Genomic DNA, 27,955 nt, shown 5'->3' with positions numbered 1-27,955 from the left:
TATTGGCTGCGTAGCAGCCAACAAATGTGCGGGAAGGAGACTCGAGCATTGCGCTTGGGCACTTGCCGTATTCTGGCCAAATACCGCCATGTGCCGAGCATCTAGATGCTCGAGCCGAACTTGTGTTCGGCCGAGCATGCTCGATCAACAGTAGTATACATCCAAAATTCAACCATCTAGAAAGTGAAGTAGTTAAAAGAAAAATGTTTTAAGTGTTGTTGCTGGAATTTTGACACTAAGGCCTCATGTTTTATTCCGTGTCCGTTGCGCCGTTTTTCGTTATTTTCTGCGGACCCATTGATTTTCAATGGGTCAGTTGAAAACTCAGCTAATGCACCATTTGCCATCCACGTCCTTGATCCGTGGTTCCAGTCCGTCAAAAAAATATAACCTGTCCTATTATTTTCGTGGAAAACGGTTCACGGACCCATTCAAGTCAATGGGACCGCTAAAAAACGCGGAGGCACACAAGATTGTCATCCGCGTCTGCGCGTCCGCGTCCGTTTTTTCCCTATCATTTGCATGGCAAACCTGTCTTAGACTTTTTTTTTACATTCCTTTATGTCTGGTGATCCTCCAAAAATAAAGGAAGACACACAGAAACAAAAACGGAAATGGATCACGGAACAACGGAACCCCATTTTGCGGAATGGAACACAACAACGGTCGTGTGCGTGAGGCCTTAGCGTGAGGATAAATCATCCAAATTGTCTTTTTTATGCGATAAAGACAATTTTGATGATTCATCTTCACCCAAAGTGCCATCATTCCAGCAAGTGCCCCATAATCTCCATTTTTTTCCTTAAACCTTTAGTATGTGAGTGAAGGTGTTTTTTTTTTTGCAGTACTATGAGGTTCATTTATTAATAAAATAATATTAACAAAACCCCTGCTCTGGCAAGCAATTACCTAACTTGTGTAGAGGCGCCGGCCTCTCCATAACTTCGGCGCATCCAGCACCAGTCTAAATGTAAGATAGCGTCCTAGCTGTCTTACATTTAGACCATTTTCTATGCCTAAAACAGGCATAGAAAATAATAATGAGACAGGCCGAAATGCCCACAATTTTAGGCCTGGCGTGAGCAGGGAAAAGTCACTGATTGCCGCAGAACTGACCGCTGTGCAGCCATCTACTCCTGAAATATGCCTTCATTCCGTCATATTATAAGTCTATGGGCTGCAAAACGGATCCGTCCCGTTTCCGCTATGCAGGGGACGGATCCGTAATGAAAATGGGACAGATCCGTTATGCAGGCCATAGACTTTTATTATGACGGAATGAATAACGGAATGCCTCTAAAGCCATTCCGTTATGCAGTCCGTCATAGAATTGCGTTGTGGTCCGTGGTAATGGAAACCATAACGCAATTCTGATTTTACTACCAAACGAAGCGTGAACGAATTTCGTGAAATGAAATTCTCTCATCTCTAATGCCTAATATAGGCATATTTCAGTATAATAAATGACCCCTTACATGTTTTTTAAAAAAGAATCACAATAGGACAATCAATAAGTTATATCCGAATATATGTCAAAGTATATAAGTTCACATCAATATTCATTAGCTTGATTTTTGTACTAATAGTGGATGAGAGGTTGCAAAGACAGACTGAAACTGCTGTCAATTTTCATCAGTTGTGGAGCAAAAAACAAACAAACAAACATGCAAATGGAAGGAAATGTGTTAACTGAGCCACTAAGGTCACATAGCAAATCACATCCTACCAGTCAGGTCTGGAAGAGGTATAAACTGATACTTAATGTTATGCCACATATGGGGGTGGGGGCATGACCTGGGGAAAATCTCTATGATGTTCTTTGAATCTCCATGTCATGCACCATACCATCACCATACATGAAGGCTTACAATTATATCAACTGACTGCCATCTTGTCTACTAAAGGACCCCCTTAACATGGACCAACTGAGCAGGCAATTATTAGGAACTATCCATTCATTCCCATGTACATGCAGCAATCACCTCCACTGTAAGGGGAAGAGCGATTTCTAATGCAATCGTTCATCCCCGTAAAGATTTGGGAGATCTTTCATAACTGGTGTGAAGGAAAACTAAATTAGTTGCCCATAGCAACTCAAATGAGATTTTCAGAGCTTCTTTGGAAAATGAAAAGCAGAATCTGATTGCTTGTTATGGACAATCAAGCCAGTTTTTTTTTTACATAGGTTTTGATAAATCTCCCCTTTGTTTCTCGACAGTTTACACAGAATGATCTGCTGACCGGAAACAATCATTTTGATGTCCACATGAGTGATATCTTCATCGATGTACAAACACTTGCTCATTTATCAGGTGATTGGTAGGACCATTACATGGGCCAATTATCAAGAACAAGTGTTCCTAGGAATTAACCCGTGTAAAAGGGCCTTTAGATAAAAATGTTCTCTAATAAGATACATTACAAAGTTTCTTATATTGTCCTGTACTATTGATTTTCCAACCATATGCCAGTTAGGCTATGTTCACATAGTAAGTATATATCAAGTATTTATTAAGTATAGTTGGCTATGGTCACATATCAGCTATGTATGTTGCAGAATCTCCACTGTACTTCTACAATAAAGTACAGTACAATGGAAATGAGTAGGGCTTACTGACAAATCTGTATGAGATTCTGGATGTGCTGGGGATTTTCAAGCCTATACTATGTGTTGCAGAAATACTGTGTTTGTTCACTGCAGATTTCATTTATTTCAATGCATCAAAGTCTACAACAAAACACATGCAGTAATTGGGGAATTTGGTGCAGATTTCACTTTTACTTTGTTTATGAACCTAGCCTTATAATACTGCCATCTTGCTTTGTGGTAAAGCAGCCTTTAGGAACCCCCAGGACCCAGGGGCAACTACTACACCCCCAATAGATACACCTCTGAGCACTAAACACAGAATGTATGTGGTTCTAACATCCAATAATCAGATTTTGAGGATGTTTGTCTTTTCCAGTATTCACATCTTTACCCCGTCTTTCATGTCTATCGGAAGTGGTTCTTGCATGAGTTGTATAGTAAGGGCTTACTTTAAAGTTGCTCATACTGGTTTCAGAAGTAATCACTTTATGATCTTCACTGCAGAAAGATTTGCTGTCTGGGGGCTATTCTCTAGGAAATTTAAAGTAAATTTCTTGTCGGTAATTAAAGGATTTTTTTTTCTTCTCTAGAGGAAATATGAGTATAATTTCAAGAAGACATTGTGTTATTGCTGCGCGCATTACATTGTATTATGGTGTTAACTCTCTTTCTGTTATTTTTGCGTTTCATCTTTATTGTGTTTGGCGTGTAGTATATTTGCAGCAAGAATATCTCACATATTAAAAAAAGTTTGATTTTATTTCGTTTACTTTTATTACCTGAAGTGATCGAGTGCATTGCTTTTGCTCTCAGTGTCAACAACCGAGCTTATCAAATTTAGACAAAGGATTATTTTTCAAACTGTTCATCTAGGAGATAAAGATTAAAAAATATATATTGTTTTGTGCTTGAACCTTCTGTTACTTCAACAGCTCTGCAAAATTATTGAAGTTTTCTGAAACCAAAGAAACTAATTCTTTGTACCTAAAGTTTAGTGAACTATCTTCTAAAAGTGACTCATGACCACAGTGTTCTTCAGTTTTAATCTACCTCCACATATTCACTGTCCAGGGGAATTAGCAGATTGTATGGACCATGTATGAATGGTGTAAGCCAACTTTGACCCTTCCATTAAAAGTTTTTTTTTAGTGTTTAATACTGATGACCTATCCTCAGAATAAGGCCGCATTGTGCGGCTGTTCCGTGCATTGGGGACTGCAATTGCGGTCCCCAGTGCACGGGCAACATCCGTGCAGCAGGCCGGACCCATTCAACTTTAATATAATATAACATTTCATATTTATTTGCGGTGCAGAACAACGGAAAGAAACACCACGAAAGCGCTCCGAATTGCTTCTGGTGTTCCATGACTCCGTTCCGCATCTCTGGAATTGCGGACCCATTCAAGTGATGTGTGGCGCCCGACGGCCGTGTGCATGAGGCCTAAGTCTTCAGTATCTGATCGTAGGACTCCGACTCCCAGAACCCCTGCTGATCGCCTGTTTGAAGAGGCAGCTCACAGCTTACTAAGCACAGCACCGTCAATTTGGTTCTGCCTGTTCCTGAAGCTACATACATATATATATATATATATATATATATATGATAAAAACCCAAATAGTCATTTGACTGGCTAGTACTGGCTACTTCTAAGATACTTCCTTAAGGGAATGTGTCATCAGAAAGTTACTTTTTTTCTGAGATTTTTCTACTCATGACCTGTCCTCTGTATAGATCATGTGTATCTGATTGGTTGGGGTCCAACACCCGGGACCCTCAACGATCAGCTGTCTGAGAAGGCACCGGTGACCACAGTAGCACTGCGGCCTTCTCACAGGTTTGCCTAGGCCATGTGACGTCACGACCATCCATCGCAAAGCCTAGGTACAGCTTAGTCCTATTGAAGTGAATGGGGCTGAGCGTGATACCAAGTATAGCAGCTATCAAATGGGCGGCAATGTGCTTAGTAAGCTGATAGAAGGCCGCTGTTTTCACAAGAGCGCTGGTGCATTTTCAAACAGCTGTTCAGCAGGGGTCCCAGGTGTCAGACCCCACTCATCAGATACTGATGGCCTATTCAGAGAATTGGTCATAAGTAGAAAAGACTGGGAAAACCCTTTAAAATCAAGTTTTTATGTTCATTATATTTTTAAAGAATTTTTTAGGAGGTTATTTTTAATTTTCCATATTAATATCTATATTTAAACAAAAACCATACAATCCTGCAGTTTTCCCACTAAGCCTAATAATAGCCGCCAATTCTTGGTCTGTACAGACCACTTTACTGCATTTACTTGCTTATCTGTCATTCCTATACTGCCTGTAGTGATATCACCTCTGTGTATAGATAAGACAGGATCCACCATTCACAATAGATGATTGTCAGAGCTTATCTAATCTTTCCTTGTACAATGACCTCTGCACAGGTCACAGAGCATGCCCAGAAAACTCTCCCATAGAAGTCACAGAGGTCCCCTCCTGACCATTGTGTCTATGGCCCATGGGGCTGCCGTAAAACAGTTTTATTTATGCTGTTGAGAACAGCTCAGGCAAGATGGTAGCACCTATAATCATGTTCAGGATATAAAACTATAAAAAATCTTCAATCAGAAAAAAAAAGGGATATGTTTCGCTATCTGGTTTTAACTGGCAGATAAACTTTTTTTGTGGCACATTTCATGGAGGAAGCATACCATCTTGGCTGCCAGTATCTTTACCTCATCTGCTATTTCGTTACGTCCCCTGATGAACCATGACTATCATCTGTGGGGAAACATGTTGGGACATTGTTTGACAAGATACTTTTTAGGGCTATCCTAGGGCTTTCATCAGGGTTTAGCCACCGATAAGTAGGGTCGACCCTTTTGGGGTGGGTGCTCCGCTTCTAGGCAGGGATAGCCTAAAAGGGACTCCCAGGGATAGGTCACCTTCCTGACAACACTCCTGGTGAAAAAATCCTGCTTGACCATTTTTGTAACAGTACGGGGATAGTGAATTTATCCACCAACAACCTTTATTGGATAAAAATCTCGCTTGACGGTTTTCGGAACTGTATGGTAAATCTGAGTAAATCTGCCAACCAACTTACATTGTTTTCTATGTATATCTTCCTAGGATATTACCCATAATATTTGTTATTACTTATCCAGCCACATATTCGTGGGCATATTTTATCATTTTTTGTGTGGGGATTAATTATCTTTGTATTTATTTTTTAGACTAAAAGTTACGTTTTAGAGAATTTTTCGCTAAGCATTGATTTCACTCCTCTATAAATAAGCGTTCATGTGAGCTAGTTCATGGAGAAAGCTATTCACTAAAAGAAACATGTAGGGAGAGCTGACAGGTCCTCTTCAAATGGAAGATCAAGAAAACCACTGTCACTGTCAGATTTTATAGAGCACTATAATACATAGCATGTTTGCACGAATTATAATGAGCATAAAAATAACTGCTATCAACTCTATTGTTACTTTAACTTTTCCATTTATGAGTTATTTGCTAACAGCACTTAGCTCACTGAGAAGGGATATACAAACTCGAGCACAGCAGCAATAAACAAGCAGGAGAGCGGCGCCTTTTTGCTCAGCGGAATACATCATTAAGTGTTCATCATAAGAGAAGAGACCAAGCAGGAAATGAAAACACAAAATGAGAACTGCGCATTTAGCTGCTCATTTAAAGTGTTCTCTGTCAATCACAAGGAGCTTCAACTACGGTTATTTATACATTAGCGCTTCAGAGCGGCGTTTTTTTTATTAGGTTCAGTTGGATAAAATTGTTGATCAGATCAGGAGGAAACATTTCACCCCAGAGTCTTGATAAACATGAGATCATCTTATCTGACTATTAAAGAGGCCTCCATTTTGGCAGAATCCTGCGCTACTCCACTATTGTGTGTTTGGTATTGTAATCGCTGGAAAACTATCAGAAAGAAAGATATGCTTTTGTGAGACAGGCGTCGGAAAAAATCCAATCTAATAATAAAATACAGACTTACATTTTCTAAACATAAGGCCAGCAATCTAGTTTTTATACTCCTAATATTGTACTGTAACAGAGGGATGCTTTAAAGTAGATCTCCAACTTTGACTTGCGAAGGGACGGGGCGCAGTTACCGTGACTTAAAGCAAGGGGGCCGCTGCCCTCGTGACTTCAAGTTTTTACAGCTTTTGCTTCATCTGCCTGCAGGAAGACAATCATCGTTACAAACACGCTGCCGGCTACTCTCAGGTACTGCTGCTGGCTACTCTCAGGTACTGCTGCCGGCTACTCTCAGGTACTGCTGCCGGCTACTCTCAGGTACTGCTGGGATGTTTGTTGGAGGTGACAGGTTCCCTTTAAATAATATTAATAAGGCAAGTGAACTGTAAATTATTCCATAACTTGCCCCATTGCCCGTTCACAACAATAATTAACCAAGTAAGACAGTAATGCAACTACAGGAAAGTGGAATTTCTTGCAGATGCCCTTCTGCATCAGCAGAGTACAGAATACCCAGTGCAGTGGTGTGCCAAGGGGGGCGGGGTGGTCTGCCCCCGGAGTCAGCAATACAGGGGGTGCCGCGGGCATCAGGCAGCGAACTGTGAGTGGGAGCGCATCTTGGCTGACCAGGGATGAGCGCAGAGACAGAGGGGAGGTCATGTGGGCAGCCTTTCACTATGCAGAGCCCCCTGCCTCAATGTTCCCAGCCCAGCACCGATACACATCACAGGGCGCTGCACACACTTGTTTAATAATGATAGTATGGACCCGCAGCCTGTGCAAGGTGACATCACAAGCTTCTGGCACTGCTGCGCTCTCACCAAATGATAATGAGAAAGGAGGGGGGTAGGGATAGGCGGCTTGAGATGTCTGTGTAGTCACATAGCGCAGCATGCAGGTCCACATTATCATACAAGTGTGTGTCAGTGCGGCAGGGTCACCATCAGGGCAGTAACTGAGTGCTGTCAGGGGCCCTTCTGCAAATAGGCAAAATAGGGGCCACTCACAGCTGCCCCTAACCGAAGAGAAGGCAGGTCCCCCTCCTCTCTTCAGTGTGATAGTCCGGGACTCCTCCCAGACCTACAGTGGCTGCAGGAAAAGATGAGACTCTGAGCTTTCACCTCAGGTAATGTTAGTTGCCTCATGTGCAGTGCTGGACGCGTGACCTATGAATGTGATGTCACTGGCCTAGGAAGAGCTGCCAATCAGCGAGGGTGCCAAGAGTTGAACCTCCACAGATCTGATATTGATGATCTATCCTGAGGATAAACCATCAATATTAAAATCCCAGACAGCGCCTTTTATATCATCATAAGTAGTGTTTAGCGAATCGAGCTTGGGATCATAGATCCAAAGTCGATTTGCTCAGATCTTCTTTTATATATACACGGTGATTCGTCTCTGTACAGCATTCAAATGCATGGGCGTCGACGAGGGAAATTTGTTATCACTGAAGTCTCGCGTGACTTTGGTGAATAACTTTGGACTTCAATTTTAGAACTTGAAAATCATTTTGAAACTTTGATCCAAAGTCGGCTTATGTCTTGTTTGTTTTAATTATCAATAAAATAAAGAATTTTCAAAAAAAAATATAATAATAATAATAAGCATGTTAATTATACAGTTTTATGGGAGAGCCTGGGGTGATGGTGCTGATAATTCATATGTTGACGTACCGCAGTATAATTTATTTGGGTGTATGGAGGAGTTTAAGCATGCATGGGATAGGCATAAGGCCATCCTTCATATAAGATAGGGCCAGGGGCTATCCATAGTATTCAGTATATTGGGCAGACTAGATGGGCCAAATGGTTCTTATCTGCCGACACATTCTATGTATACTGTTGAATTTCAATTAAGGTATTTAGGCATATTCTGGGAATTTCATGTTATTTCCTATCTGCAGGGATAATTATTAGGTTGAAAGGCAGCATGAGCATGTGCACTGACGCTGCATTCATTTCTATAAGACCTGCCAGAAATAGTCAAGCACTGCACTCTGCTATATCCGTGTAATTGGCTCTGCTCTGCTTTTGCAGCACGTGGAGTACAAATCCCAAATACATTCTATGGATTCGTACTCTGTATGCTGCAAAAGCAAAGCAGAGCCTAAGCAAAGTGAAGGTGCAGGGTGCTTTGGGAAGTGTTGTTGTACCGCCCATGCTTTGAGTTAAAGGATAACTGTCACACTTAGACCCTAATTTCAATTTTCATATCTGTAGTTACTAATAACATGATATTCCAGAATCAGTTACTATTAGACTGACTTACCCCATATTTAATAAGATTCAGCCCTTAGCAACCAGTCTGCATAAAACTGCAATTTCACTATTCAGTTAAGATGGCCGCCACTGCCCTCACCCTGAGGCTAATCCGGCCTGCCCTCACTAGCCAGTAACAATAGCCCCCCAAAAGTGTTAGTAACCAGAGCCCTCCCCCCTAAAGGGTTAATCTCCTGCAGCACAAAGGGGTCCTCTTACCACATGTTGCTCTCATTTATACACTGAGCAGATGGCAGATCTCCCTTCCCTGGTGCATTGTCCCAGTCTGCTGAGTGAGGGAGCGTCTGCCAAGCGCAGGGACAGGGAGAAGTGCACACAGCCCAGGCACTGTTACCAGCTGCTGGAGAGGACCTGGCTTTAATCATTTACTTACAGTCCCTGGCTGTCAGGAATGTGAGCCTGCACACAGCCTGCTTCTGCGTCCTCCGTCCTTCAACACATAGACGACCATGCCTAGCAACCCTATTTTAAGCACAGGTAAAAGTAGGCAGTACAGGGAACTAAACTGTGGAATTAAGGGGTAATTGAGTACACAGTGAAAAGTTGAAATAGGGCCACCAAGGTGATATTAATCACCACAATCCAATACTCCCCCCCAAAAAAAATTAAAAAATGACAGTTATACTTTAAGGTTTATATACCCTCTAAAGAATTGTTTCATAATAGACAGCCCTTTTATTATGGGGTTGCTTTCAAGACCCACACCAAAAGTCATCATCCAATCATTACACCTGCAGGGGCTGTAATGCATTGGCTCCCTGAGCTCCGCAGGCCAAGATCCACTGCTTGTTAGCCTCCCCCCTCCCCACCTATGACCTCCATATGGCATAAGAGATGTTGAACAAATTCTTTATAGAAAATAATCCACAAAAAATATAAAAATTTAATAAATTTAAAAAAGTTTATAAATTTCAAAAATGTAATAAATTTAAAAAAAAGTCATCATCCAATCATTTTACATGCAGAGGCTGTAATGCATTAGCTCCCTGAGCTCCCCAGGCCAAGATCTACTGCTTGTTGGCCTCCCCCCCTCCCCACCCATGACCTCTAATATGGCATAAGAAGTATTGAACAAATTCTTTATAGAAAATAATCCACAAAAAAAGAGATTAAAATGTAATAAAAAATCATAAACCTGGGGTGAAACAAAAGAAGAAATGACAACATAGAGGCTTTAAAGATTAGGACATTTTACATGGCAAGCCAGGGTAGTTTTTATATAACACTAAATGAATTACCCACCCAGCCAGAAAATTAAAACATAGACATCTGAAGATTGCCAAGCCACGAATAGATGGTGTTACTGATATTCTCTTTGAAATGTAGAGCATTTTAAGAGTAATCTTAGTGGTGGGAGTGGGAGAAAAGCACGAAGAAGAAAGCAGCTGGAAGTCATGATGATATACAATACAAAACCAAGCAACCTGCATTAGTGCAAGCAAAACTGGTTTCAGGGCCAAGTCAAGTTGTGTTGTCAGAGGTTATACGGTATATTAGATGTCCACAGAAGACTTGGTGTTGAAGGAGACCATGGCTGAAGATGGTAGGGCTAGGCCACGTAAAAAAGAGGACACAAATTGGATAGTAAAGAAAGGGGAGAGAGGATGTCTATTAGGGTGCAGCATTGTGTAGAATATTACTAGAAGGAACCAGGGCTTTTCACAAGGAGGTTGTTTTAGGAGTTGACTTCAGTAGGGTACATCATATCAGTCATTTAATAGTCGGATTTACAATACATCCTGTATTATAGTTGCACCTACAGACGGTATAAATATCACGTGTAAAGTTCATATTGTCTGTTTGCCCGAATATAACACATGCTATAAGTTGAGAGCAATTTACAGAAATATCCCAGCATGTAAGTACGGGGTCAGTGGATAACTAGCATAACTCTGTATATATAATGACTACAGCATGGAGTCCAAATATACATACAGCGACAATTCTTATGACAACTGGAATATATTTTGTTATAGAACAGATACATTTCAAGTGAAAATGAGCAGCAAATTAAGAAAAGGCCGACAAAGGTAGAAAAGCCATTGTGATGATTTCCATAACAAGCACAGGCCATTCTTTCTGCCACTTTGTGAGTCTGTCATTATTACACACTATTATACAGGGACCAATTGTTCGCTAGATGTTGATTGAAGGTGTACGTCTGACTGCTAGAAATATAATAGTAATGTTTCAGCTTCAAGAGATTTAATGATATGCTATATTAAGCACTAATTAAAATGTCGAACAAAGCTACCTCTGGCACATTTATTTTCTGACTGCTCCCACTCAATAATTCTTATAATATTTGATGCAGATAAAAATAAAATGAACACCCTTATTACCGGGATCTTAATGCTCCCAGGCCGCTTATCACTGTGGGCAGCCTGTTTACAGTCCATTCGCATAGTCCTGCAGGGTCTTGGTAATTCTTGTACAAATTGAGATGTAAAAGGATCAGTATGACTAATAATACCAAGTGGATATGATTTTAATCCAAAGACCTAAAGACATCTAATTAGTCTCCGTTTCTTTTACTGAGGTTAAATTGGCTCCCCATGACAAATTGATGTAGCTTCAATGACACCGCATTGTGCGGCCAATGTAAATTCTAACACATGATGAATGTAACATGGTGCTGGCAGTAATGATAGCCCATGAAGAATACAGAAATGTCCCTGATACCTTAAACTTCAGAGTTCAATCATTAAACAGGCTCTGACTGCATTATATTAGAAAAATTAACTGACTTAATGTAACTGCCCATTATCATTATTAAATGATTAAACCAATTAATGATCAGCTATTTTTTACAGTTTTGCCTCTCCATATTTAACCCCTTTCTGACATGGGAATTTTCCATTTTTGCTGCCTTCCCAGAGCCATTATCATTATTTTTTCCATTCACATATGCTTGGTGTTTGAGGGACAAGTTTATTGTATATGATTAGAAATGAGTCAATTGAAGTTGACAAAGTGAAATTCGATCCGAATTTCAGGAAAAATTTGATTCACACCGAATCCGAATTTCCTCATGCTTCATGGTAATGAATCACATTTTTTCCTAAAATAACTGCTGCACGTGTTAGGACATGGAGCAAAGAACTCTGGGAATGAGGGATCACCCACAATGCCATGCATGCAGCCAATCAGCAGCCAGCCCCTGTGATGTCACAGCCCTACAAATACCCTCAGCTATTTTAAATTCTGCCATTTTCCAGTGTACTTAGTGCAGGGAGAGATGAAAGACTTCATTGTGCTGAAAAAACGATATACAAGTTCAGGGAAAGATTATTCAAGCTGTAGGGAAAGGATAGGGAGGCATTATCTACGCTATAAAACTAGAACAGGGTGCAATAGGAGTGCTTCTATTACACCTTGCTGCGCTTATTGGGGATCCAAATTGCTTTTAGGTTGTTTGCACAAATTCCAGCAAACCTTGCTTGTGATTGGGGTGCAAGTTCTGTGATGCAGCCATTTATGGGGTGTATTAATAGGATAGATACGTACATCCTATTAGTCTTTCTGCGTTAATTTTAGATTGTTTAACTTTTTTTGGGGGGTGTTATTATTAGGAAAAAAAGGGAAAAATATATGTCATAATTGATGTTCAGCGGCGAAGTTACATTGTACTACAGCCATTTATGGGGTGTATTAATAAGATAGATACATACGTCCTATTAGCCTTTCTGCGTTGATTTTAAATTGTTTAAAAATTTGGGTGTATTAATAGGAAGTTCGGCAGTGAAGTTACATTGTACTACAGCCATTTACATGGTGTAGAAAAAGAAAATATGCGTACGTCCCATCACCTGTTCTGCGGTGAATTGTGATTGCTGTATTTATTTTTTCGGGTGTATAAATAGAAGAAAAAAAGACAAAATACATCTCATAATTAGGGAAGAATCCAAAGTAGATTCGCATAAAACGTCACTTCAATACTGTACGTAGCGAGTGCCCTGTACAGTATTAGATTCTATTGGGTCAGATGAGCCGAAGTTATTACTTTGTAAAGTCTTGCGAGACTTTGCATAATAACTTCAGAAATTGAATTACTGTATACTGTAAAAAAACATTTCCCAAACTTGGGTTCGATTCCAAGGTTCAGTATTGAAACTAAGTTTTATGCGAATCGACTTTGAATGTTTCATCCGAAGTCGATTTGATCATCCCTAGTCAAAATTGGCATTCAGCGGTGAATTCACATTGTACTAAAGCCATTTAAATTGTTTATTAATAGGAAAGATGCGCACGTCTGTGGTGAATTCTGATTGCTATATTTCTTTTTTTGGGGTGTAGAAATAGGAAAAAGAATATGTCTTAATTGCCGTTCTGCAGTGAATTGTATTTTTTTTTGGGTGTGGTCTGCCTGCTACACCCAGGGCTGTGAATATAGGTTTGATGCTCACTGACTGTGGGGCTGCTGATGAAGCGTGGTCTCCTGTCTCACTGCAGGAAGCTGTGTGGGAGGCTGATCGCTCGGTCGGGCTGAGCGTTGTAGTCCGCTCGTCTAACAAGGACTGTCCAATTGCTGCAGGCTCAGCGAAGGACCAAAAGAAGGGATCCTGTGGCCGGAGCCAATCCCTTGTCCAGGCCGACACGTGGCCTGTCTAACTTGCATGAACATGGACAAACCCACCCCATGACAAGGTGTAGTACTGACCACGGATGTGAGAGACTGTGTGAACAGGCACCAAGATGCCTGCAGTGTTTGGGGATCCTTTGTGGGAGGTGGGGTTTATGGACATTGCTGTTGTGCGAATTGCACAGTTTTGATGTGATGCACTGGAGTGAATAAAAGAGCACAGTTTGGACACAAAGCCTGTCTCCTGAGCCTCTATACTGCCACCGCTACCATCTGCCTACCAGAGCAAACCCCCACATGATTACTTTGATTACTGCTTTGCACACTCTTGGCATTCTCTTGATGAGCTTCAAGAGGTAGTCACCTGAAATGGTCTTCCAACAATCTTGAAGGAGTTCCCAGAGATGCTTAGCACTTGTTGGCCCTTTTGCCTTCACTATGCGGTCCAGTTCACCCCAAACCATCTCGATTGGGTTCAGGTCCGGTGACTGTGGAGGCCAGGTCATCTGGCGCAGCACCCCATCAGTCTCCTTCATGGTCAAATAGCCCTTACACAGCCTGGAGGTGTGTTTGGGGTCATTGTCCTATTGAAAAATAAATGATAGTCCAACTAGACGCAAACCGGATGGAATAGCATGCCGCTGTAGGATGTTGTGGTAGCCATGCTGGTTCAGTATGCCTTCAATTTTGAATAAATCCCCAAAAGTGTCACCAGCAAAGCACCCCCACACCATCACACCTCCTCCTCCATGCTTCACGGTGGGAACCAGGCATGTAGAGTCCATCCGTTCACCTTTTCTGCGTCGCACAAAGACACGGTGGTTGGAACCAAAGATCTCAAATTTGGACTCATCAGACCAAAGCACAGATTTCCACTAGTCTAATGTACATTCCTTGTGTTCTTTAGCCCAAACAAGTCTCTTCTGCTTGTTGCCTGTCCTTAGCAGTGGTTTCCTAGCAGATATTCTACCATGAAGGCCTGATTCACACAGTCTCCTCTTAATAGTTGTTCTAGAGATGTGTCTTCTTCTAGATCTCTGTGTGGCATTGACCTGGTCTCTAATCTGAGCTGCTGTTAACCTGTGATTTCTGAGGCTGGTGACTCTAATTAACTTATCCTCCGCAGCAGAGGTGACTCTTGGTCTTCCTTTCCTGGGGCGGTCCGCATGTGAGCCAGTTTCTTTGTAGTGCTTGATGGTATTTGTGACTGAACTTCAGGACACTTTCAAAGTTTTTCCAATTTTTCGGACTGACTGACCTTCATTTCTTAAAGTAATGATGGACACTCGTTTTTCGTTAGTACGCTGCTTTTGTCTTGCCATAATACAAATTCTAACAGTCTATTCAGTAGGACTATCAGCTGTGTGAGTATCCACCTGACTTCTCCACAACGCAACTGATGGTCCCAACCCCATTTATAAGACAAGAAATCCCACTTATTAAACCTGACAGGGCATACCTGTGAAGTGAAAACCATTTCAGGTGACTACCTCTTGAAGATCATCAATAGAATGCCAAGAGTGTGCAAAGCAGTAATCAAAGCTACTTTGAAGAACCTAGAATATGACATATTTTCAGTTGTTTCACACTTTTTTGTTATGTATATAATTCCACATGTGTTAATTCATAGTTTTGATGCCTTCAGTGTGAATCTACACTTTTCATAGTCATGAAAATAAAGATAACTTTGAATGAGAAGGTGTGTCCAAACTTTTGGTCTGTACTGTATATATATATGTCTTAATTGCCGTTCAGCGGTGAAGTAACATTGTAAAACAGCCTTTTTGGAGGGGTATTATTTTAATTATTTTATCATATAGTCTGTCAGACAGACAGGTGACAGGCCCTTCAAAGGGAATGGGCAGTGGTCAAAATGCTTCTGTCGCAGGCAGCAGGAGAAGGAAAGGGGTGGAAGCAAGAGTCGCAGCGAGAAGCCTGAGCTCCCGGGGTCATCTAGCGGTCGTGTCTTGACCAGCAACCCAGTGGTGCATAAATGGTTGACTCGTTCTTTGAGTTTGTCACAAGTGACATCAAACAAACCAGCCAAGAGTCGGTGGGTTCCTCTGGCACGACACTTAGTTGTTGCCCCCACCTGTCCTGAACCTTCCTCTGTCATTTTCAGTTCCGTCAGTGCGAGAAGAATTATATGCTGTAGGCTCACTTCACTTTTCAGAAGGGACAATCTGCTAGAAGACAGTGAGCAGCTACTGCCAAGCAAAGATCTGGAGGAGACATCCACCGCGTCCTCCAATAGGCAGGCAAGTAGTGATGAGGAGAGACGAGTGGGAGCAGGTGTTGCAAGCGGTCAGGCTATTGGCCCTGAGAGCATTGAGGGGGAAATCAGTGACGTGTAGACAGCAGCAGATGATGATGATGTAGCTGATCGCACTTGGGAGCCGGGTGAAGAAGGGGCTTCATCGTCATCATCAGGAGAAGAGGGTGGCAGCTTGCTCATGAGGCAGTGGCTGAGCCAGCAGGGTGGCAATGTGGCTGTGAGTCAACAGGGTGCTGCAGTGGAAGGTCAGGAGTCAAATGTGGCCGGGGAGACCACCCTATTCGCAGGAGCCTGCAGGCACGGAAAGTAGCTGTACAGGGGTTCATGGAGGCACCGGTAGCAAGCAGTCAGCATGGAATGTTGGTGGGAAAATGCCATACTCGGCTGTGGGGCTATTTTTTGTTAGGCCGCCGTGGAGGTGAACATGGCCATTTGCCGGATTTGTGGCCAGAAGGTAAAGCGTAGCCAGGGTGCCAATGTTGGCACCACAGCCCTCCGTTTACACATGCAGTGTCACCATAAAGTGGCCTGGGAGAACCATGGCTCTGATGTGGTGGTCCAGCCTGCCGCAGCAACCGATGCATCACCAAGTGGAATGCACCAAATTTCATGCAGTCAGGGCTCCACCACCTCAGCTGAAGAGAGCTGTCTGTCCTTCCCATCATCTGCTGGTCCTGATACTCCTGTTCATACACCTCCTACTCCTAGTAAGTCATTCCATCAGCAATCGATCACAGAAGCGATTGCCAAGAGACAACAGTATGCGCGCACTCATCCAACGGTGCAGAAGCTGAACGTGCTCCTGGCCAAGTTGCTGGTGCTGCAGTCCTTTCCTTTCCAAGTGGTGGACCTTTCAGAGAACTGGTGGCTTGTACCGAGCTGAGGTGGAGAGTCCCAAGCCATCATTTATTTGCCAAAAAGGCAGTACCAGCCCTGCACACAAATGTAGAACAGAAGGTGGGCCAGTCCCCGAGCCTGTCTGTGTCTGCCAAAGTGCATGGCAGCGCCGACGTGTGAAGCTGTGACTACGGTCAAGGACAATATAATGTCCTTTACGACCCGCTGGAAAAATGTGGTTCCTGCCCAGCCACACCAGCAACTTGGCCAGGTGACGCCTCTCGACGTTCTCACGCCGTTGGTCCTGCGACAATGTCTGCCTCTACTTCCTCATACTTCATCGTGTCCTCAGCCTCCACTGCAGGAACAATTCACATTGCCCCACCAGCATACCACATGTGTAGGGCTCGGCGGTGTCATGCTGTTCTGTACCTAGTTTGCCTGGGCAAACGGAGTCACACAGGGGAGGAACTGCTCCGTGTCCTTCATCAACAAATCGAATCCTGACCTTCTCTGCGACAAACTCAAACAACTCAAAATCGGAATTATGGTTACCAACAATGGGAAGAACATTGAGTTGGTGCTGCGTCAAGGAGAGCTGAGCCTTGGCAGTATCCAGTGAAGATGGAGTGAGGAAGTACCCTCCGGGTCACTTGCACAAATGGCACGATGCATGCTTGCTTGCGTGACAGCTGAATTGTCACCATTCACCAGAGGGATGACTACTGGTTCTCCACCATGTTAGTCCCTTGCTACCGCTCCAAAATGCGGGCGTTTTTCACACCCACTGAGAGCTAGGACAAACTGAAATACCATTGAGACATCCTATGTAGTCAGTTGGCCGCTGTCTATGTGCGCCATGACCCATCCTCACATAGGTCTTACCGGGGCCCTCTGTACTCATGTTCCACTGCCATGGCTGCTGGGGGTGAGGGGCCTTAACAGTACCAGCTCCATCAGCAGCAACTTGAGTCTTGAGTGGCCGATGAGCAGTTTTATTCACCTGCATACTTAACAAACTACTTACCAGCAGCAGCAGGTAGACCTAGAGCAGAACCTGCACCAGCAGGTTGTGGCATACTTGGAGTGCACCCTGCCACCCCACATCGAAGATCCCCTGGACTACTGGGAAGCCAAACTCGATTTGTGGCCACAACTGTCCTAGTTTGCCCTGGACAACCGTTCTCGCCCGGCCAGCAGTGTGGCATCAGAGCCGGTGTTTAGTGTGGCGGGGGCCATGGTTACCCAAGGAGAACTCGCCTGTCCACCCAAAATGTAGAGAAACTGACCTTTGTGAAAATTAATCAGGCATGGATCAGACAGTATTTTCAAATACCAATGCCTGATGCATCAGACTAGTTCATCCATGGTGGCACACCAACACTTTGACAAAAGAGACCTGTTTCTTCTGCCTACCTGCTTCAGCTACAATTTTGATGCTGCCACCCACCTGATGCCACACCTGCTGCCAGGTGCTCCTAATGTCAGCCACCATCTTCAGCTGGTACTGGTATTGCCCACCACCTACACACTCTGTCACTGGGCCACTCTGTGGTCTCCTCATGCTGCTGCCACCTCTCCCCTCTGTGGTCTTCTCATGCTGCTGCCACCTCAACACTATTTATCTGGGCCACTCTGTGGTCTCCTCATGCTGCTGCCACATCACCACCTTGTGGTCTCCTCATGCTGCTGCCATCACCACACTAGATCTCTGGGCCACTCTGTGGTCCCCTCATGCTGCTGCCACATCACCACCTTGTGGTCTCCTCATGCTGCTGCCACATCACCACCTTGTGGTCTCCTCATGCTGCTGCCATCACCACACTAGATCTCTGGGCCACTCTGTGGTCCCCTCATGCTGATGCTACATCACCACTCTGTCTCCTCATGCTGCTGCAACTTCACCACTCTGTGGTATCCTCATGCTACTTCCACATCAATACTATGTCACTGGGCCACTCTATGGTCTCCTTATGCTGCTGCCATATCATAACTCTGTGGTGTCCTTATGCTGCTACCATCTTAACACTATGTCTCTGGGCCACTCTGTGGTCTCTTCATGCTGCTGTCACATCACCACTATATAGTGAAAATGAAATGGAATTGTCAGCCACAGGGAAGAGTGTCATCTACTGATGGTTACTAAATATCAATTTGAGAGAGCAGAAAAAAGCATGAGTAAAAGTATAAATATTCATAAGGTAGAAAGAATGGGTATGAAAAAGTAACCACCTAAAATAGTGATAATAATATCCACGATAATACAATTGATAAAAATAATAAAAACTGCAATTGTGAATAAATAACTCACTTCACCAGGGAGGTGGTCTGTGGGATAAAGCTCAAGACACCCACAAACACAACCTCCCTCACCTGGATCGCTTGTGCAAACACTCTCTTTTTTTCTTTTGCTCTGTACATATCACCACTATGTCACTGGACCACTCTGTGTTCTGCTCATGCTGCTGCCACATCACTACTATGTCACTGGGACACTCTATGGTCTTCTCATGCTGCTGCCACATCACCACTCTGTAGTCTCCTCATGCTGCTGCCACCTCACTACTATGTCACTAGGTGTCACAGATGCAGCGATGGTGAGAAACTCCACACTGAACAAAGGAGAAAAGGGGATAGGAACTAGGCCTAGAAACTAGGGTTAAGGAGAAGGACACCTCCTAGAACAACCCTAATCCAAGTCCTGACTAACTATCAGTATGAACTGACCTCGATGGTAGGAAAGTTCATACACAGGAACCTAGAGCCCTAACATACCCTGTAGGGCCCTCGTATAGTGATAGGACTTGAGACAACCACCAGAAGGATGAACAGGAGTCTCCCTCAGGCCTAGATACAAAAGACAGGGAAATATAACAAACAAAATACAACTTGGGAAGACGACACTCAACTTCACGTGGAGCAAAGGTAGTGCCAGGAGATCAACCGAGATCCAACAACCAGTTATCCCAGATTCTAGAATCTGAAGCTATAAACTGCACCCCCAAAAGGGGTAAGCAGTAAAAGGAGGGGAAGTTAAATGACCAAACCAACAACACCTGCCAGAGGTATGGTCATTACCAAAGCAACACAGATACAAATGATCCACAAGGAACCATTCAGATTAACCCATGTGTTGCCAGTCTCTCTGATCTCCTGGCACTGGGCCACTCTGTGGTCTCCTCATGCTGCTGCCACCTCAACACTATGTCTCTGGGCCACTCTGTAGTCTCATTATGCTGCTTCCTCATCACCACTCTGTGGTCTCCTCATGCTGCTGCCACATCACCACTGTCACTGTGCAACTCTGTGGTCTCCTCATGCTGCTGTCACCTCACCACTCTGTGTTCTCCTTATTTTGCTCTTCTGACACAGAAAACACTCTGCAGTCCTGATGAAGAGACAATGTAGCTTAACAAGACAATGTCACTAAGAAGTATTATCCGAAGAGATGTCACCCTGGAGAACTCAAAGGAAATCAGCTGACTAATATTAACAAAGAAGCATCCTCTGAGCTAAAAAAATAAATGGTAGAGACGTCGGGCTAACTAAATCCTGAAACAATTTAAGGATTGGAATAATCAAGTACCTAAAACATATCTGCTATTTGACCACATTGTAGAGGTCTACCTAAAGTAGTCCTGTAATGGCTCAAAGGGAGGGTCACATTAGTTTTTTAAACAGTGTGATCCCACAGAGAAACCTGCTTACCTCATTACCATATTCTGACCCTCATAACTTTTTTATAGTTATGACTAAGGAGTTGTATGATGGCTTCAGCTGTGTGGGCTAATTTTTTTGCAGGGCGATCTGTAGTTTTGTGGTGTGTATGACTCTTTGATAATTTTTTTAATCAATGTTTTTGAGGGGAGTTTAAGCACTAAGAAAACATGATATTCACTGCATGATGAGATACAATTTTTTTATATTTTAATAGTACAGGAGTTTTTCGGCTTGGCAATGCCTATTATGTAAAAAAAAAATATTTGGTTTATTTTTGTTTTAATGATTTTAATTTTTATATATTTTTAATCTTTTTATATTTTTTAAAACTATATGGTGGATGTCTGGAAGCTGTTAAGTAGCCATAATTTTTTCATTTTTTGTTTCATTGACGTGGCTGTATAATGCCTAGTTTTAAGCGAGCATTTTTTTTGGTGCTGTTTGATGGTGCATATATTTTTTTGTGTTGCAAATATAGAAAAATAATTTTGACATTGCTTTTCTTTGCATTATTGTTTACACTGTACATATTTTACACTGAATAACCCGTTAAATGAGTTGTTAAAGTTATTTTGATTGTGCTGTTTTCTTTTTTTTCTGCTTTTATGAAACGTATGTGCAATAAAATGAATTTTATAAAAAAATAATTGCTTATTTATTATTTTTTGTGACCCTTTTTTAATTTACATTTTTAATTAAATGTTGTTATTTATTTTTTTATAATCCCATTAAGGAATTACTGTCTTAGAAAATTATTATATATTTATGCAGCCAGCAGCATGCAGGGGAGAGTGCTGTGAGGAGGAAACTGGTATTTGTGGCACAGATAGGCGTAGTAGTGGTTTACGATGGTTGCCCTCACTCTGGCGATGCCTGAGGTTGTGCAGGTATGAATGGAGGGTGCACTCTATCTTTCCTTTGAGGCATTCCCAGTTTCTCTGGGGCTCCTTCCTGGATGTAGTTGGCATGCTCTTGATGGTGGATGTCTGATGGTCTAAAAGCAGGAGGTAAGGTAGAGTGAGGCCTGGCAAATGGTGGAGACAATGACTAGGCCAAATTAATTGATTGCAAAGAACAGTCTCTTTACTGAGGATAATGAGAGTTGCAGTTCAGAGGGCAGCGATATGCACAGTTCTAAGGTATTACATAGAACTTACTTTTCTCAATGACTGTGTATAGGCAGCGGCAATGATGGTAGTAGCAGTCCCCAAGTATACCTCTAAACACTTTGCTATCTTCCCAAATTGACCACAGACCTGCACAATTCTCATATTCAGTACTGTAGTTCCCACAGTGGGGTGCAGAACCTTCAAAGGGTAACTAATCCATTGTAAAAGCATGGTGGGTACTGAAACAATATACCGTTTCACTAGCAGTAAGGCCTGTTGCCATAGAAGAGCAATTGCACTTACTGTTTGTCCTTTAAATTGACCCTTCTATAGTTTGTATATTCTGTTCTCCTTCTCTCTCAAAGGATGGTAACGTTTCCTCAGCATGCAAAGATGGAGGCTCTTTTGAGTAGGCCTCACGCTACACAGGTAACGTGTAGCTCCTCACTCTCTGGCTGCTTGAGCTACACTCCCCAGCACCTACCTCAGAGGGCGCAGGCCCAGCCTTCCTCCCTCTCAGTAGGGCACAATAAACCAAATAGTGCTAACATGTTCAGCTATTGACCAACCAATAAAATTACACAAGAATATCTAGGCCTGCACCAAATGTATCAGACAGAATGAGTCCCTGTGTTAAATCTGACACATCTGTAATTATTTGTGTCAGTTTATGCTGTCTACATTTTAGACAGGATTTGTACATCTTGCACAGTGTATTCCATTTTAACTACCACCACATGGCAGGTTTTAATATTACACCATACCATTTAGTGCCATGATAGGTAATTGACCAACTTTATGACCTTCAACTAGTAGAAAAATGTTTACTGTAAGCTCAGGGCATAGCTGTGATCTGTAGATGAATGATAATTTCCAGTTCAGATATGCTGCAGGTTACAAACCACTGATATTGTCACCGAGTAATCAGATATATATAAAACTGAAGCCAAATGGGATATATAACTTGGCCGTACAAATGTCATTGTTTACGAATGACCAAATGCATATTTGACAGTCATTTCTTGTTCCAGGGACATTTTCAGGTTTTGATGATGTGTCCCTGGAAATGTCCTCTCCTCTTTTTTCCTTTCTGACCAACTCTAAAATAATTATCTTCTTTTGCATGTCCCTCTTTGCCATCTATTCACATCCATTGGCTTTTAGAGTGAATATTAATTGACATCAAGCGAAATACATCACATCTTAATGAAATTTGTTAAACATAACATAATGCAGATTACAGCATACCCAGCCAGCCCTTGGAAACAAACTACTGATGGCCTTAATTTCACTAGCTCAGCAGACAACCCTCCCTGAAAATTAGTTTAAAAAGTTGGCAACTTTGCAAAAGCAGAAAGTAGTCCTGCTAATGCTTCATTTTTAATGCCTGACCTCTGGCATCTCTAGCATGTCATTCGTGGAATTCCTCAAAGACATATTTGATTAAATTGTACATTTAATAGCGAAAGAAAAGGTAAAAATAGAGAACAGAACTCTTACTGATAACATATGCAAGCAGTAGTGCAAGCGTTACTGTAATTGCTGTAGCGCTCAAGGCCGTGCATTTCCAGTTACAACACCGGTATGATTTGTTAAATGTGAAGGCAGGCCTGGAGAAGGTGCTCCTGGGCAGTGGTCTCGGAGGTGGAGAATAGACTGTGTTTGAAGTAAGAGGGTAGTTCTGGCTGGCAGCACTGAAGATTGGAGATGTACCAGATCCATGCTTGAAAAGAAAATGCCTGCAAGGATAAATAAAAAAGGCTCAAAATGGTGTAAACATCATCCACATGCAGCGCACAGCAGCAATAATCATTAGGCAGCTCTATTTGATCATTAATTCTTTTGTTGCAACACTTTTACAAACTTCATTAGAAAAATACACATTCTCTGGCGCATACTTAGCATTGAAGTACTGTACGACCTCGGAAAAGTCAATGAATTCAGCATCAAGAAAAGACACATTGTTTTGTGATTACTGCAAGTAACATTTTAAGAAATCTTTAATTTATCTCTGCCAAGCACATCATTAATAGTGTTGGGCGAGCATGCTCGGCCGAACACCAGTTCGGATCGAGCATCGCTATGGTCGGCACATCCCGGTGCTCGGCCGAACACTGTGTGTGCTCGAGTCTCCACCCCGCAAGCCAATAAATGTGCAGGTAAGTACTGCCATTGACTGTAATGCCGAAGCCATGTTGGATACTGGCATTACGGTAATTGGCTGGCCGGAACACTTCATCGGGTTCTATATAGTACCCGATGACTTTTATTAGGCGGCGGTGACAGCGACATTACTTGCACTATACCTCCTGTATAACGTTTGTGCAACCTAAATATCAGTGACATTAATTTAGTATAATTTTTTATTAGCCAATGGTGACAGCAACATTACTTGTGCTATACCTCCTGTATAACGTTTGTGCATCATAAATATCAGTGACATTCATTCAGTGAAATTTTTTTTATTAGCTGGTGGTGGTGACAGCGACATTACTTGCGCTCTACCTCCTGTTCAACGTCTGTGCATCCTAAAAATATCTGTTACATTCTCTGAACTTTATTTGCGCATACTCTTACAAAACCTGCACTACTGTACGTGTGACATACTTGCAAGCATATATACCATTAACACACTCATCCACGATACCTTGCTTCATGTCCCAGTTTTCAGGGCGGTGCAAGACACCACTCTCAAAGTCAGACCAGTGCGAACAGGTGGTTGGTTGGATTGAAGCAGATAATGCTTCCAGTCGGTTAAGCACCACGCTGTCATCCACAAAGTCAAGTTTCAGTAGCCAGGAGTCTGGTCAACATAATCCTCACCCTGATCCTCTTTCCTCCCACCATGGAGAGTCTTGGCAAACAAGTGATCCCACACTCGGATATTCCGAGGAGCTCTTTTCAGCGCCATTCCTTGATTTGGCCCTCTCGCCAAGGTGGCTTGAAGAGGGACAAGAGGAGATTTTGTGCCCTGATTCCCAAACTCTTGAGCATCCACAGTCACAAGAAGATGACGGTGGGGAACGGCAATTAGAGTTTCACAAGGTGAATGATAATGATGAAAAACAGTTGCCAATAAGTCAACCGCAATTAGTGTCTCTAGAGATTGATGATGAAGATGAGACACAGTTGTTAGATCAACAAGTCAGGAGGATAACCAGAGTGAGGAAGTGGAAGAGGAGGTGGAGGGATCTGAAGCACCGCAATAGGCTGAAAGAGGCAGTGGGATGGCAAAAAGGAGAAGGAGGGCCACACCAAACAGGCCTGCAACTGTTCCCTAGAGCACCCCCTTGCGGCAATCTCCCTTGTCAAGGGGTAGGTGTTCCGCAGGCTGGTGCTTTTTTGAGGAAAGTGCGGACGATAAAAGAATTACAACCTGTGCTGTACCAAAATGAGCAGGGGCGTGAACACTAGCAACCTCACCACCACCAGCATGATCTGCCACATGGCATCAAAGCACCCTAATAGGTGGGCCGAACCCTGGGTCCACAATCAATGTCTGCGAGTCACACCACTGCCTTCTCTTCCCCTGTGTTACATGCTGGCCAATCCCCTGTCCAAGAAGCAGGCCCAGATGCCTCCTGCAATGCACCTGGACCTTCGCAAGCACCATCAGCTAGCACATCCACTTCTGTGTCCCAGCGCACCATGCAGATGTCTATACCCCAGGCCTTTGAACGAAAGCGCAAATACCCAGCCACCCACCCACAGGCCATAGCACTAAATGCGCACATTTCCAAATTTAGGCTTGGGAACACTGAGGCTTTCCGCAGCCTGATGGCAGTGGCCGTCCCGCATTACCGTGTCCACAGCCGCCAACATTTTTAATGGTGTGCAGTCCCAGCCTTACACCAGCATGTGTCCCGTAACATCACCCGTGCCCTGACCAACTCAGTTATTGGTAAGGTCCACTTAATGACTGACACATGGACAAGTGCTTTTGGCCAGGGATGCTACATTTCCCTGATGGCACACTGGGGAACTTTGTGGAGGCCGGGATTGAGTTGTACCCTGGAATAGCACAGGTGCTACCGACACTAAGGATTGCAGGCTCTACTTCCATCAGGGTTTCCGCCATCACCTATGTTAGTGGCTGCAACCCCCCTTCTCTTCCTCCGCCTCCTTCCCCACTTCCACTTCTGAATTATCATCTTGTAGCACTAGTCAGTAGCTGAAAGCAATTTAGCACTGCAGTGGGGAAGCGGCAACAGGCCAAGCCTAAACTGATTTGCTTAGGTGACAAACAACACAGTGCCGCAGAGCTGTGGCAGGGGAAAAGGGATCAGACTGAACTGTGGCTCTCACCACTCAACCTACAACCAGGCATGGTTGTTTCTCATAATGGACGCAACTTGGTGGCGGCTTTGGAGTTTGACAAGCTCACACACATACTATGCCTAGCCCACGTGTTCAACCTAGTGGTTCAGCGGTTCTCAAAATCTGCCCCAATTTGCCTGAGCTACTGGTGAAGGTGCGCCGTGTTTGTGCCCTTTTCCGTAAGTCATTGACAGCTTTAGCCGGTTTATCAACACTGCAGCAGCGCTTGCAATTGCCAGCTCACTGACTGTTGTGGGACGTGAACAAGCGCTGGAATTCCACATTCCACATGTTATCCAGGCTTTGTGAGCAGCAGAGGGCAGTAGTGGAATACCAGCTGCAACATGTTCATGGCCTTTTCTGGCAGCTTCCGCTCTTCACAAGCGATGAGTGGGCATTGATGTCTGACCTCTGTGAGGTTTTATGCAACCTTGAGGAATCAACACAGATGGTGAGCGGTGATAATGCTATCATCAGCGTAACCATCCCACTTCTGTGTTTACTCAAACGCTCGCTGCTCACAATTATGGTGGATGCTTTGCATGTGGAAGAGGTGGAAATGGGGGAAGACATTACACAGTGTGATAGCCAGACCACCCTCAGTTTGTCTTCTCAGCGCGAATTAGATCATGTGGAGGAGCAGGAGACGGTTGCCTCTGCTACAGAGGGTAGTACCCTTGGAAGTTTTAATCCATCTGTTCAGCGTGGATGGGTAGAAGAGGAGGAAGAGGATGAGGAGATTAAGAGTCATCCTCCTGATGAGGACAGCAAAGTCTTGCCTGTTGGGACTCTGGCACACATGGCTGACTATATGTTAGGCTGCCATAAAATAGTAGATCCGCTGCATTCTCTTGTCTCTATATATCCTTTATTCCATCAAATTCATGCAACGTTTCGACCTGAGCGGTCCTTTTCAAGCAACTTGCTTGAAAAAGACCGCTCAGGTCGAAACATCGTATGAATTTGATGGAATAAAGGATATATAGAGACAAGAGAGTGCAGCGGATCTACTATTTTATGGTTACCTATTTGGAGGGATGCTACGGACTGGCGTCTAACACCACATGCACCACCACATATAAGGCCAGTATACCCCTATGTGCTGCTACACCTACTATATCGTTATATGTTAGGCTGCCTTTCCAGTGACCCTCGCGTTGTACGCATTTTGGCCAGTACTGATTACTGGTTGTTCACCCTTCTCGACCCCCGCTACAAAGAGAACTTCTCATATCTCATTCCTGTGGTGAAGAAGAAGATCAAAATGGTGTAATACCAGAAGGTCCTTGTGGAAAAACAGCTCTAAAAATTTCCAGCTGACAACGCTGGCTGCTGAGTACATAATTCCTTGGCCAACCGAGTAGAGAATATGAGGGGAACACACAGCAGTTCCAACAGAGGCAGGGCAACACTCTCCAAGGCCTGGGAAAGTTTTATGACACCCCGCCAGCACCCTCAACCTGATGCGAGGCCTAGTGTCACAAGAAGGGACAAATTTTGGAAGATGGTGAAGGAGTATGTAGCAGACCGTGTCAGCGTCCTCAGTGATCCCTCTGTGTCTTGCAACTATTGGGTGTCCAAGCTGGACACGTGGCACGAACTGGCGCTCTACGCCTTGTAGGTGCTGGCCTTCCCCGCCGACAGTGTTTTGTCAGAGTGTGCATTTAGTGCTGCTGGGGGCATAATAACAGATAAGCGCATCAGACTGTCAACTGAAATTGCTGATCGATTGAGTCTTATAAAAACGAACAAGGTCTGGATTGCCCCTGACTTCTCTACTCCACCAGAGGAAAGCGGCTGAACATAAAGGCACTCTAAATGTGGCTTTTATGGTATATTGAATACACTGTATTCCCATGCACCCCTTTTACTACTAAAGGTGGTATATGGTTCAATCTCCCTTTTCTCATGCTCCTCCACCATCATATCAACACCCCTAATGTTTTAGATGGTCACATCAGCAGCAGGCCCTCGCCCCTAATGTTTTAGATGATCAGATCAGCAGCAGGCACTCGCTCCTAATGTTTTAGATGGTCAGATCAGCAGCAGGCACTCCCCCCTAATGTTTTACACGGTTAGATCAGCAGCAGGCACTCGCTCCTAATGTTTTACACGGTCAGATCAGCAGCAGGCACTCGCCCCTAATGTTTTACATGGTCAGATCAGCAGCAGGCACTCTCCCCTAATGTTTTACATGGTCAGATCAGCAGCAGGCCCTCGCTCCTAATGTTTTACATGGTCAGATCAGCAGCAGGCACT

General features: G+C 43.5%; 1 protein-coding gene across 3 annotated transcripts in view; it reads right to left on the bottom strand.

The window, feature by feature from the left end:
• The window catches only part of TENM1 (teneurin transmembrane protein 1), a 766,344-nt gene that overhangs the window by 326,100 nt on the left and 412,289 nt on the right, over positions 1-27,955 (bottom strand). For all 3 annotated transcript variants that reach the window (XM_044305876.1, XM_044305878.1, XM_044305877.1), the window contains exon 8: positions 22,880-23,118. In XM_044305876.1, the coding sequence (XP_044161811.1) occupies positions 22,880-23,118 (239 nt within the window). The remainder of the gene's footprint in view (positions 1-22,879; positions 23,119-27,955) is intronic.

Source organism: Bufo gargarizans, chromosome 9 (assembly GCF_014858855.1).
Source record: "Bufo gargarizans isolate SCDJY-AF-19 chromosome 9, ASM1485885v1, whole genome shotgun sequence".
NCBI classification, from domain to species: domain Eukaryota; kingdom Metazoa; phylum Chordata; class Amphibia; order Anura; family Bufonidae; genus Bufo; species Bufo gargarizans.
This window is presented reverse-complemented; position numbering and strand designations above follow the sequence as displayed.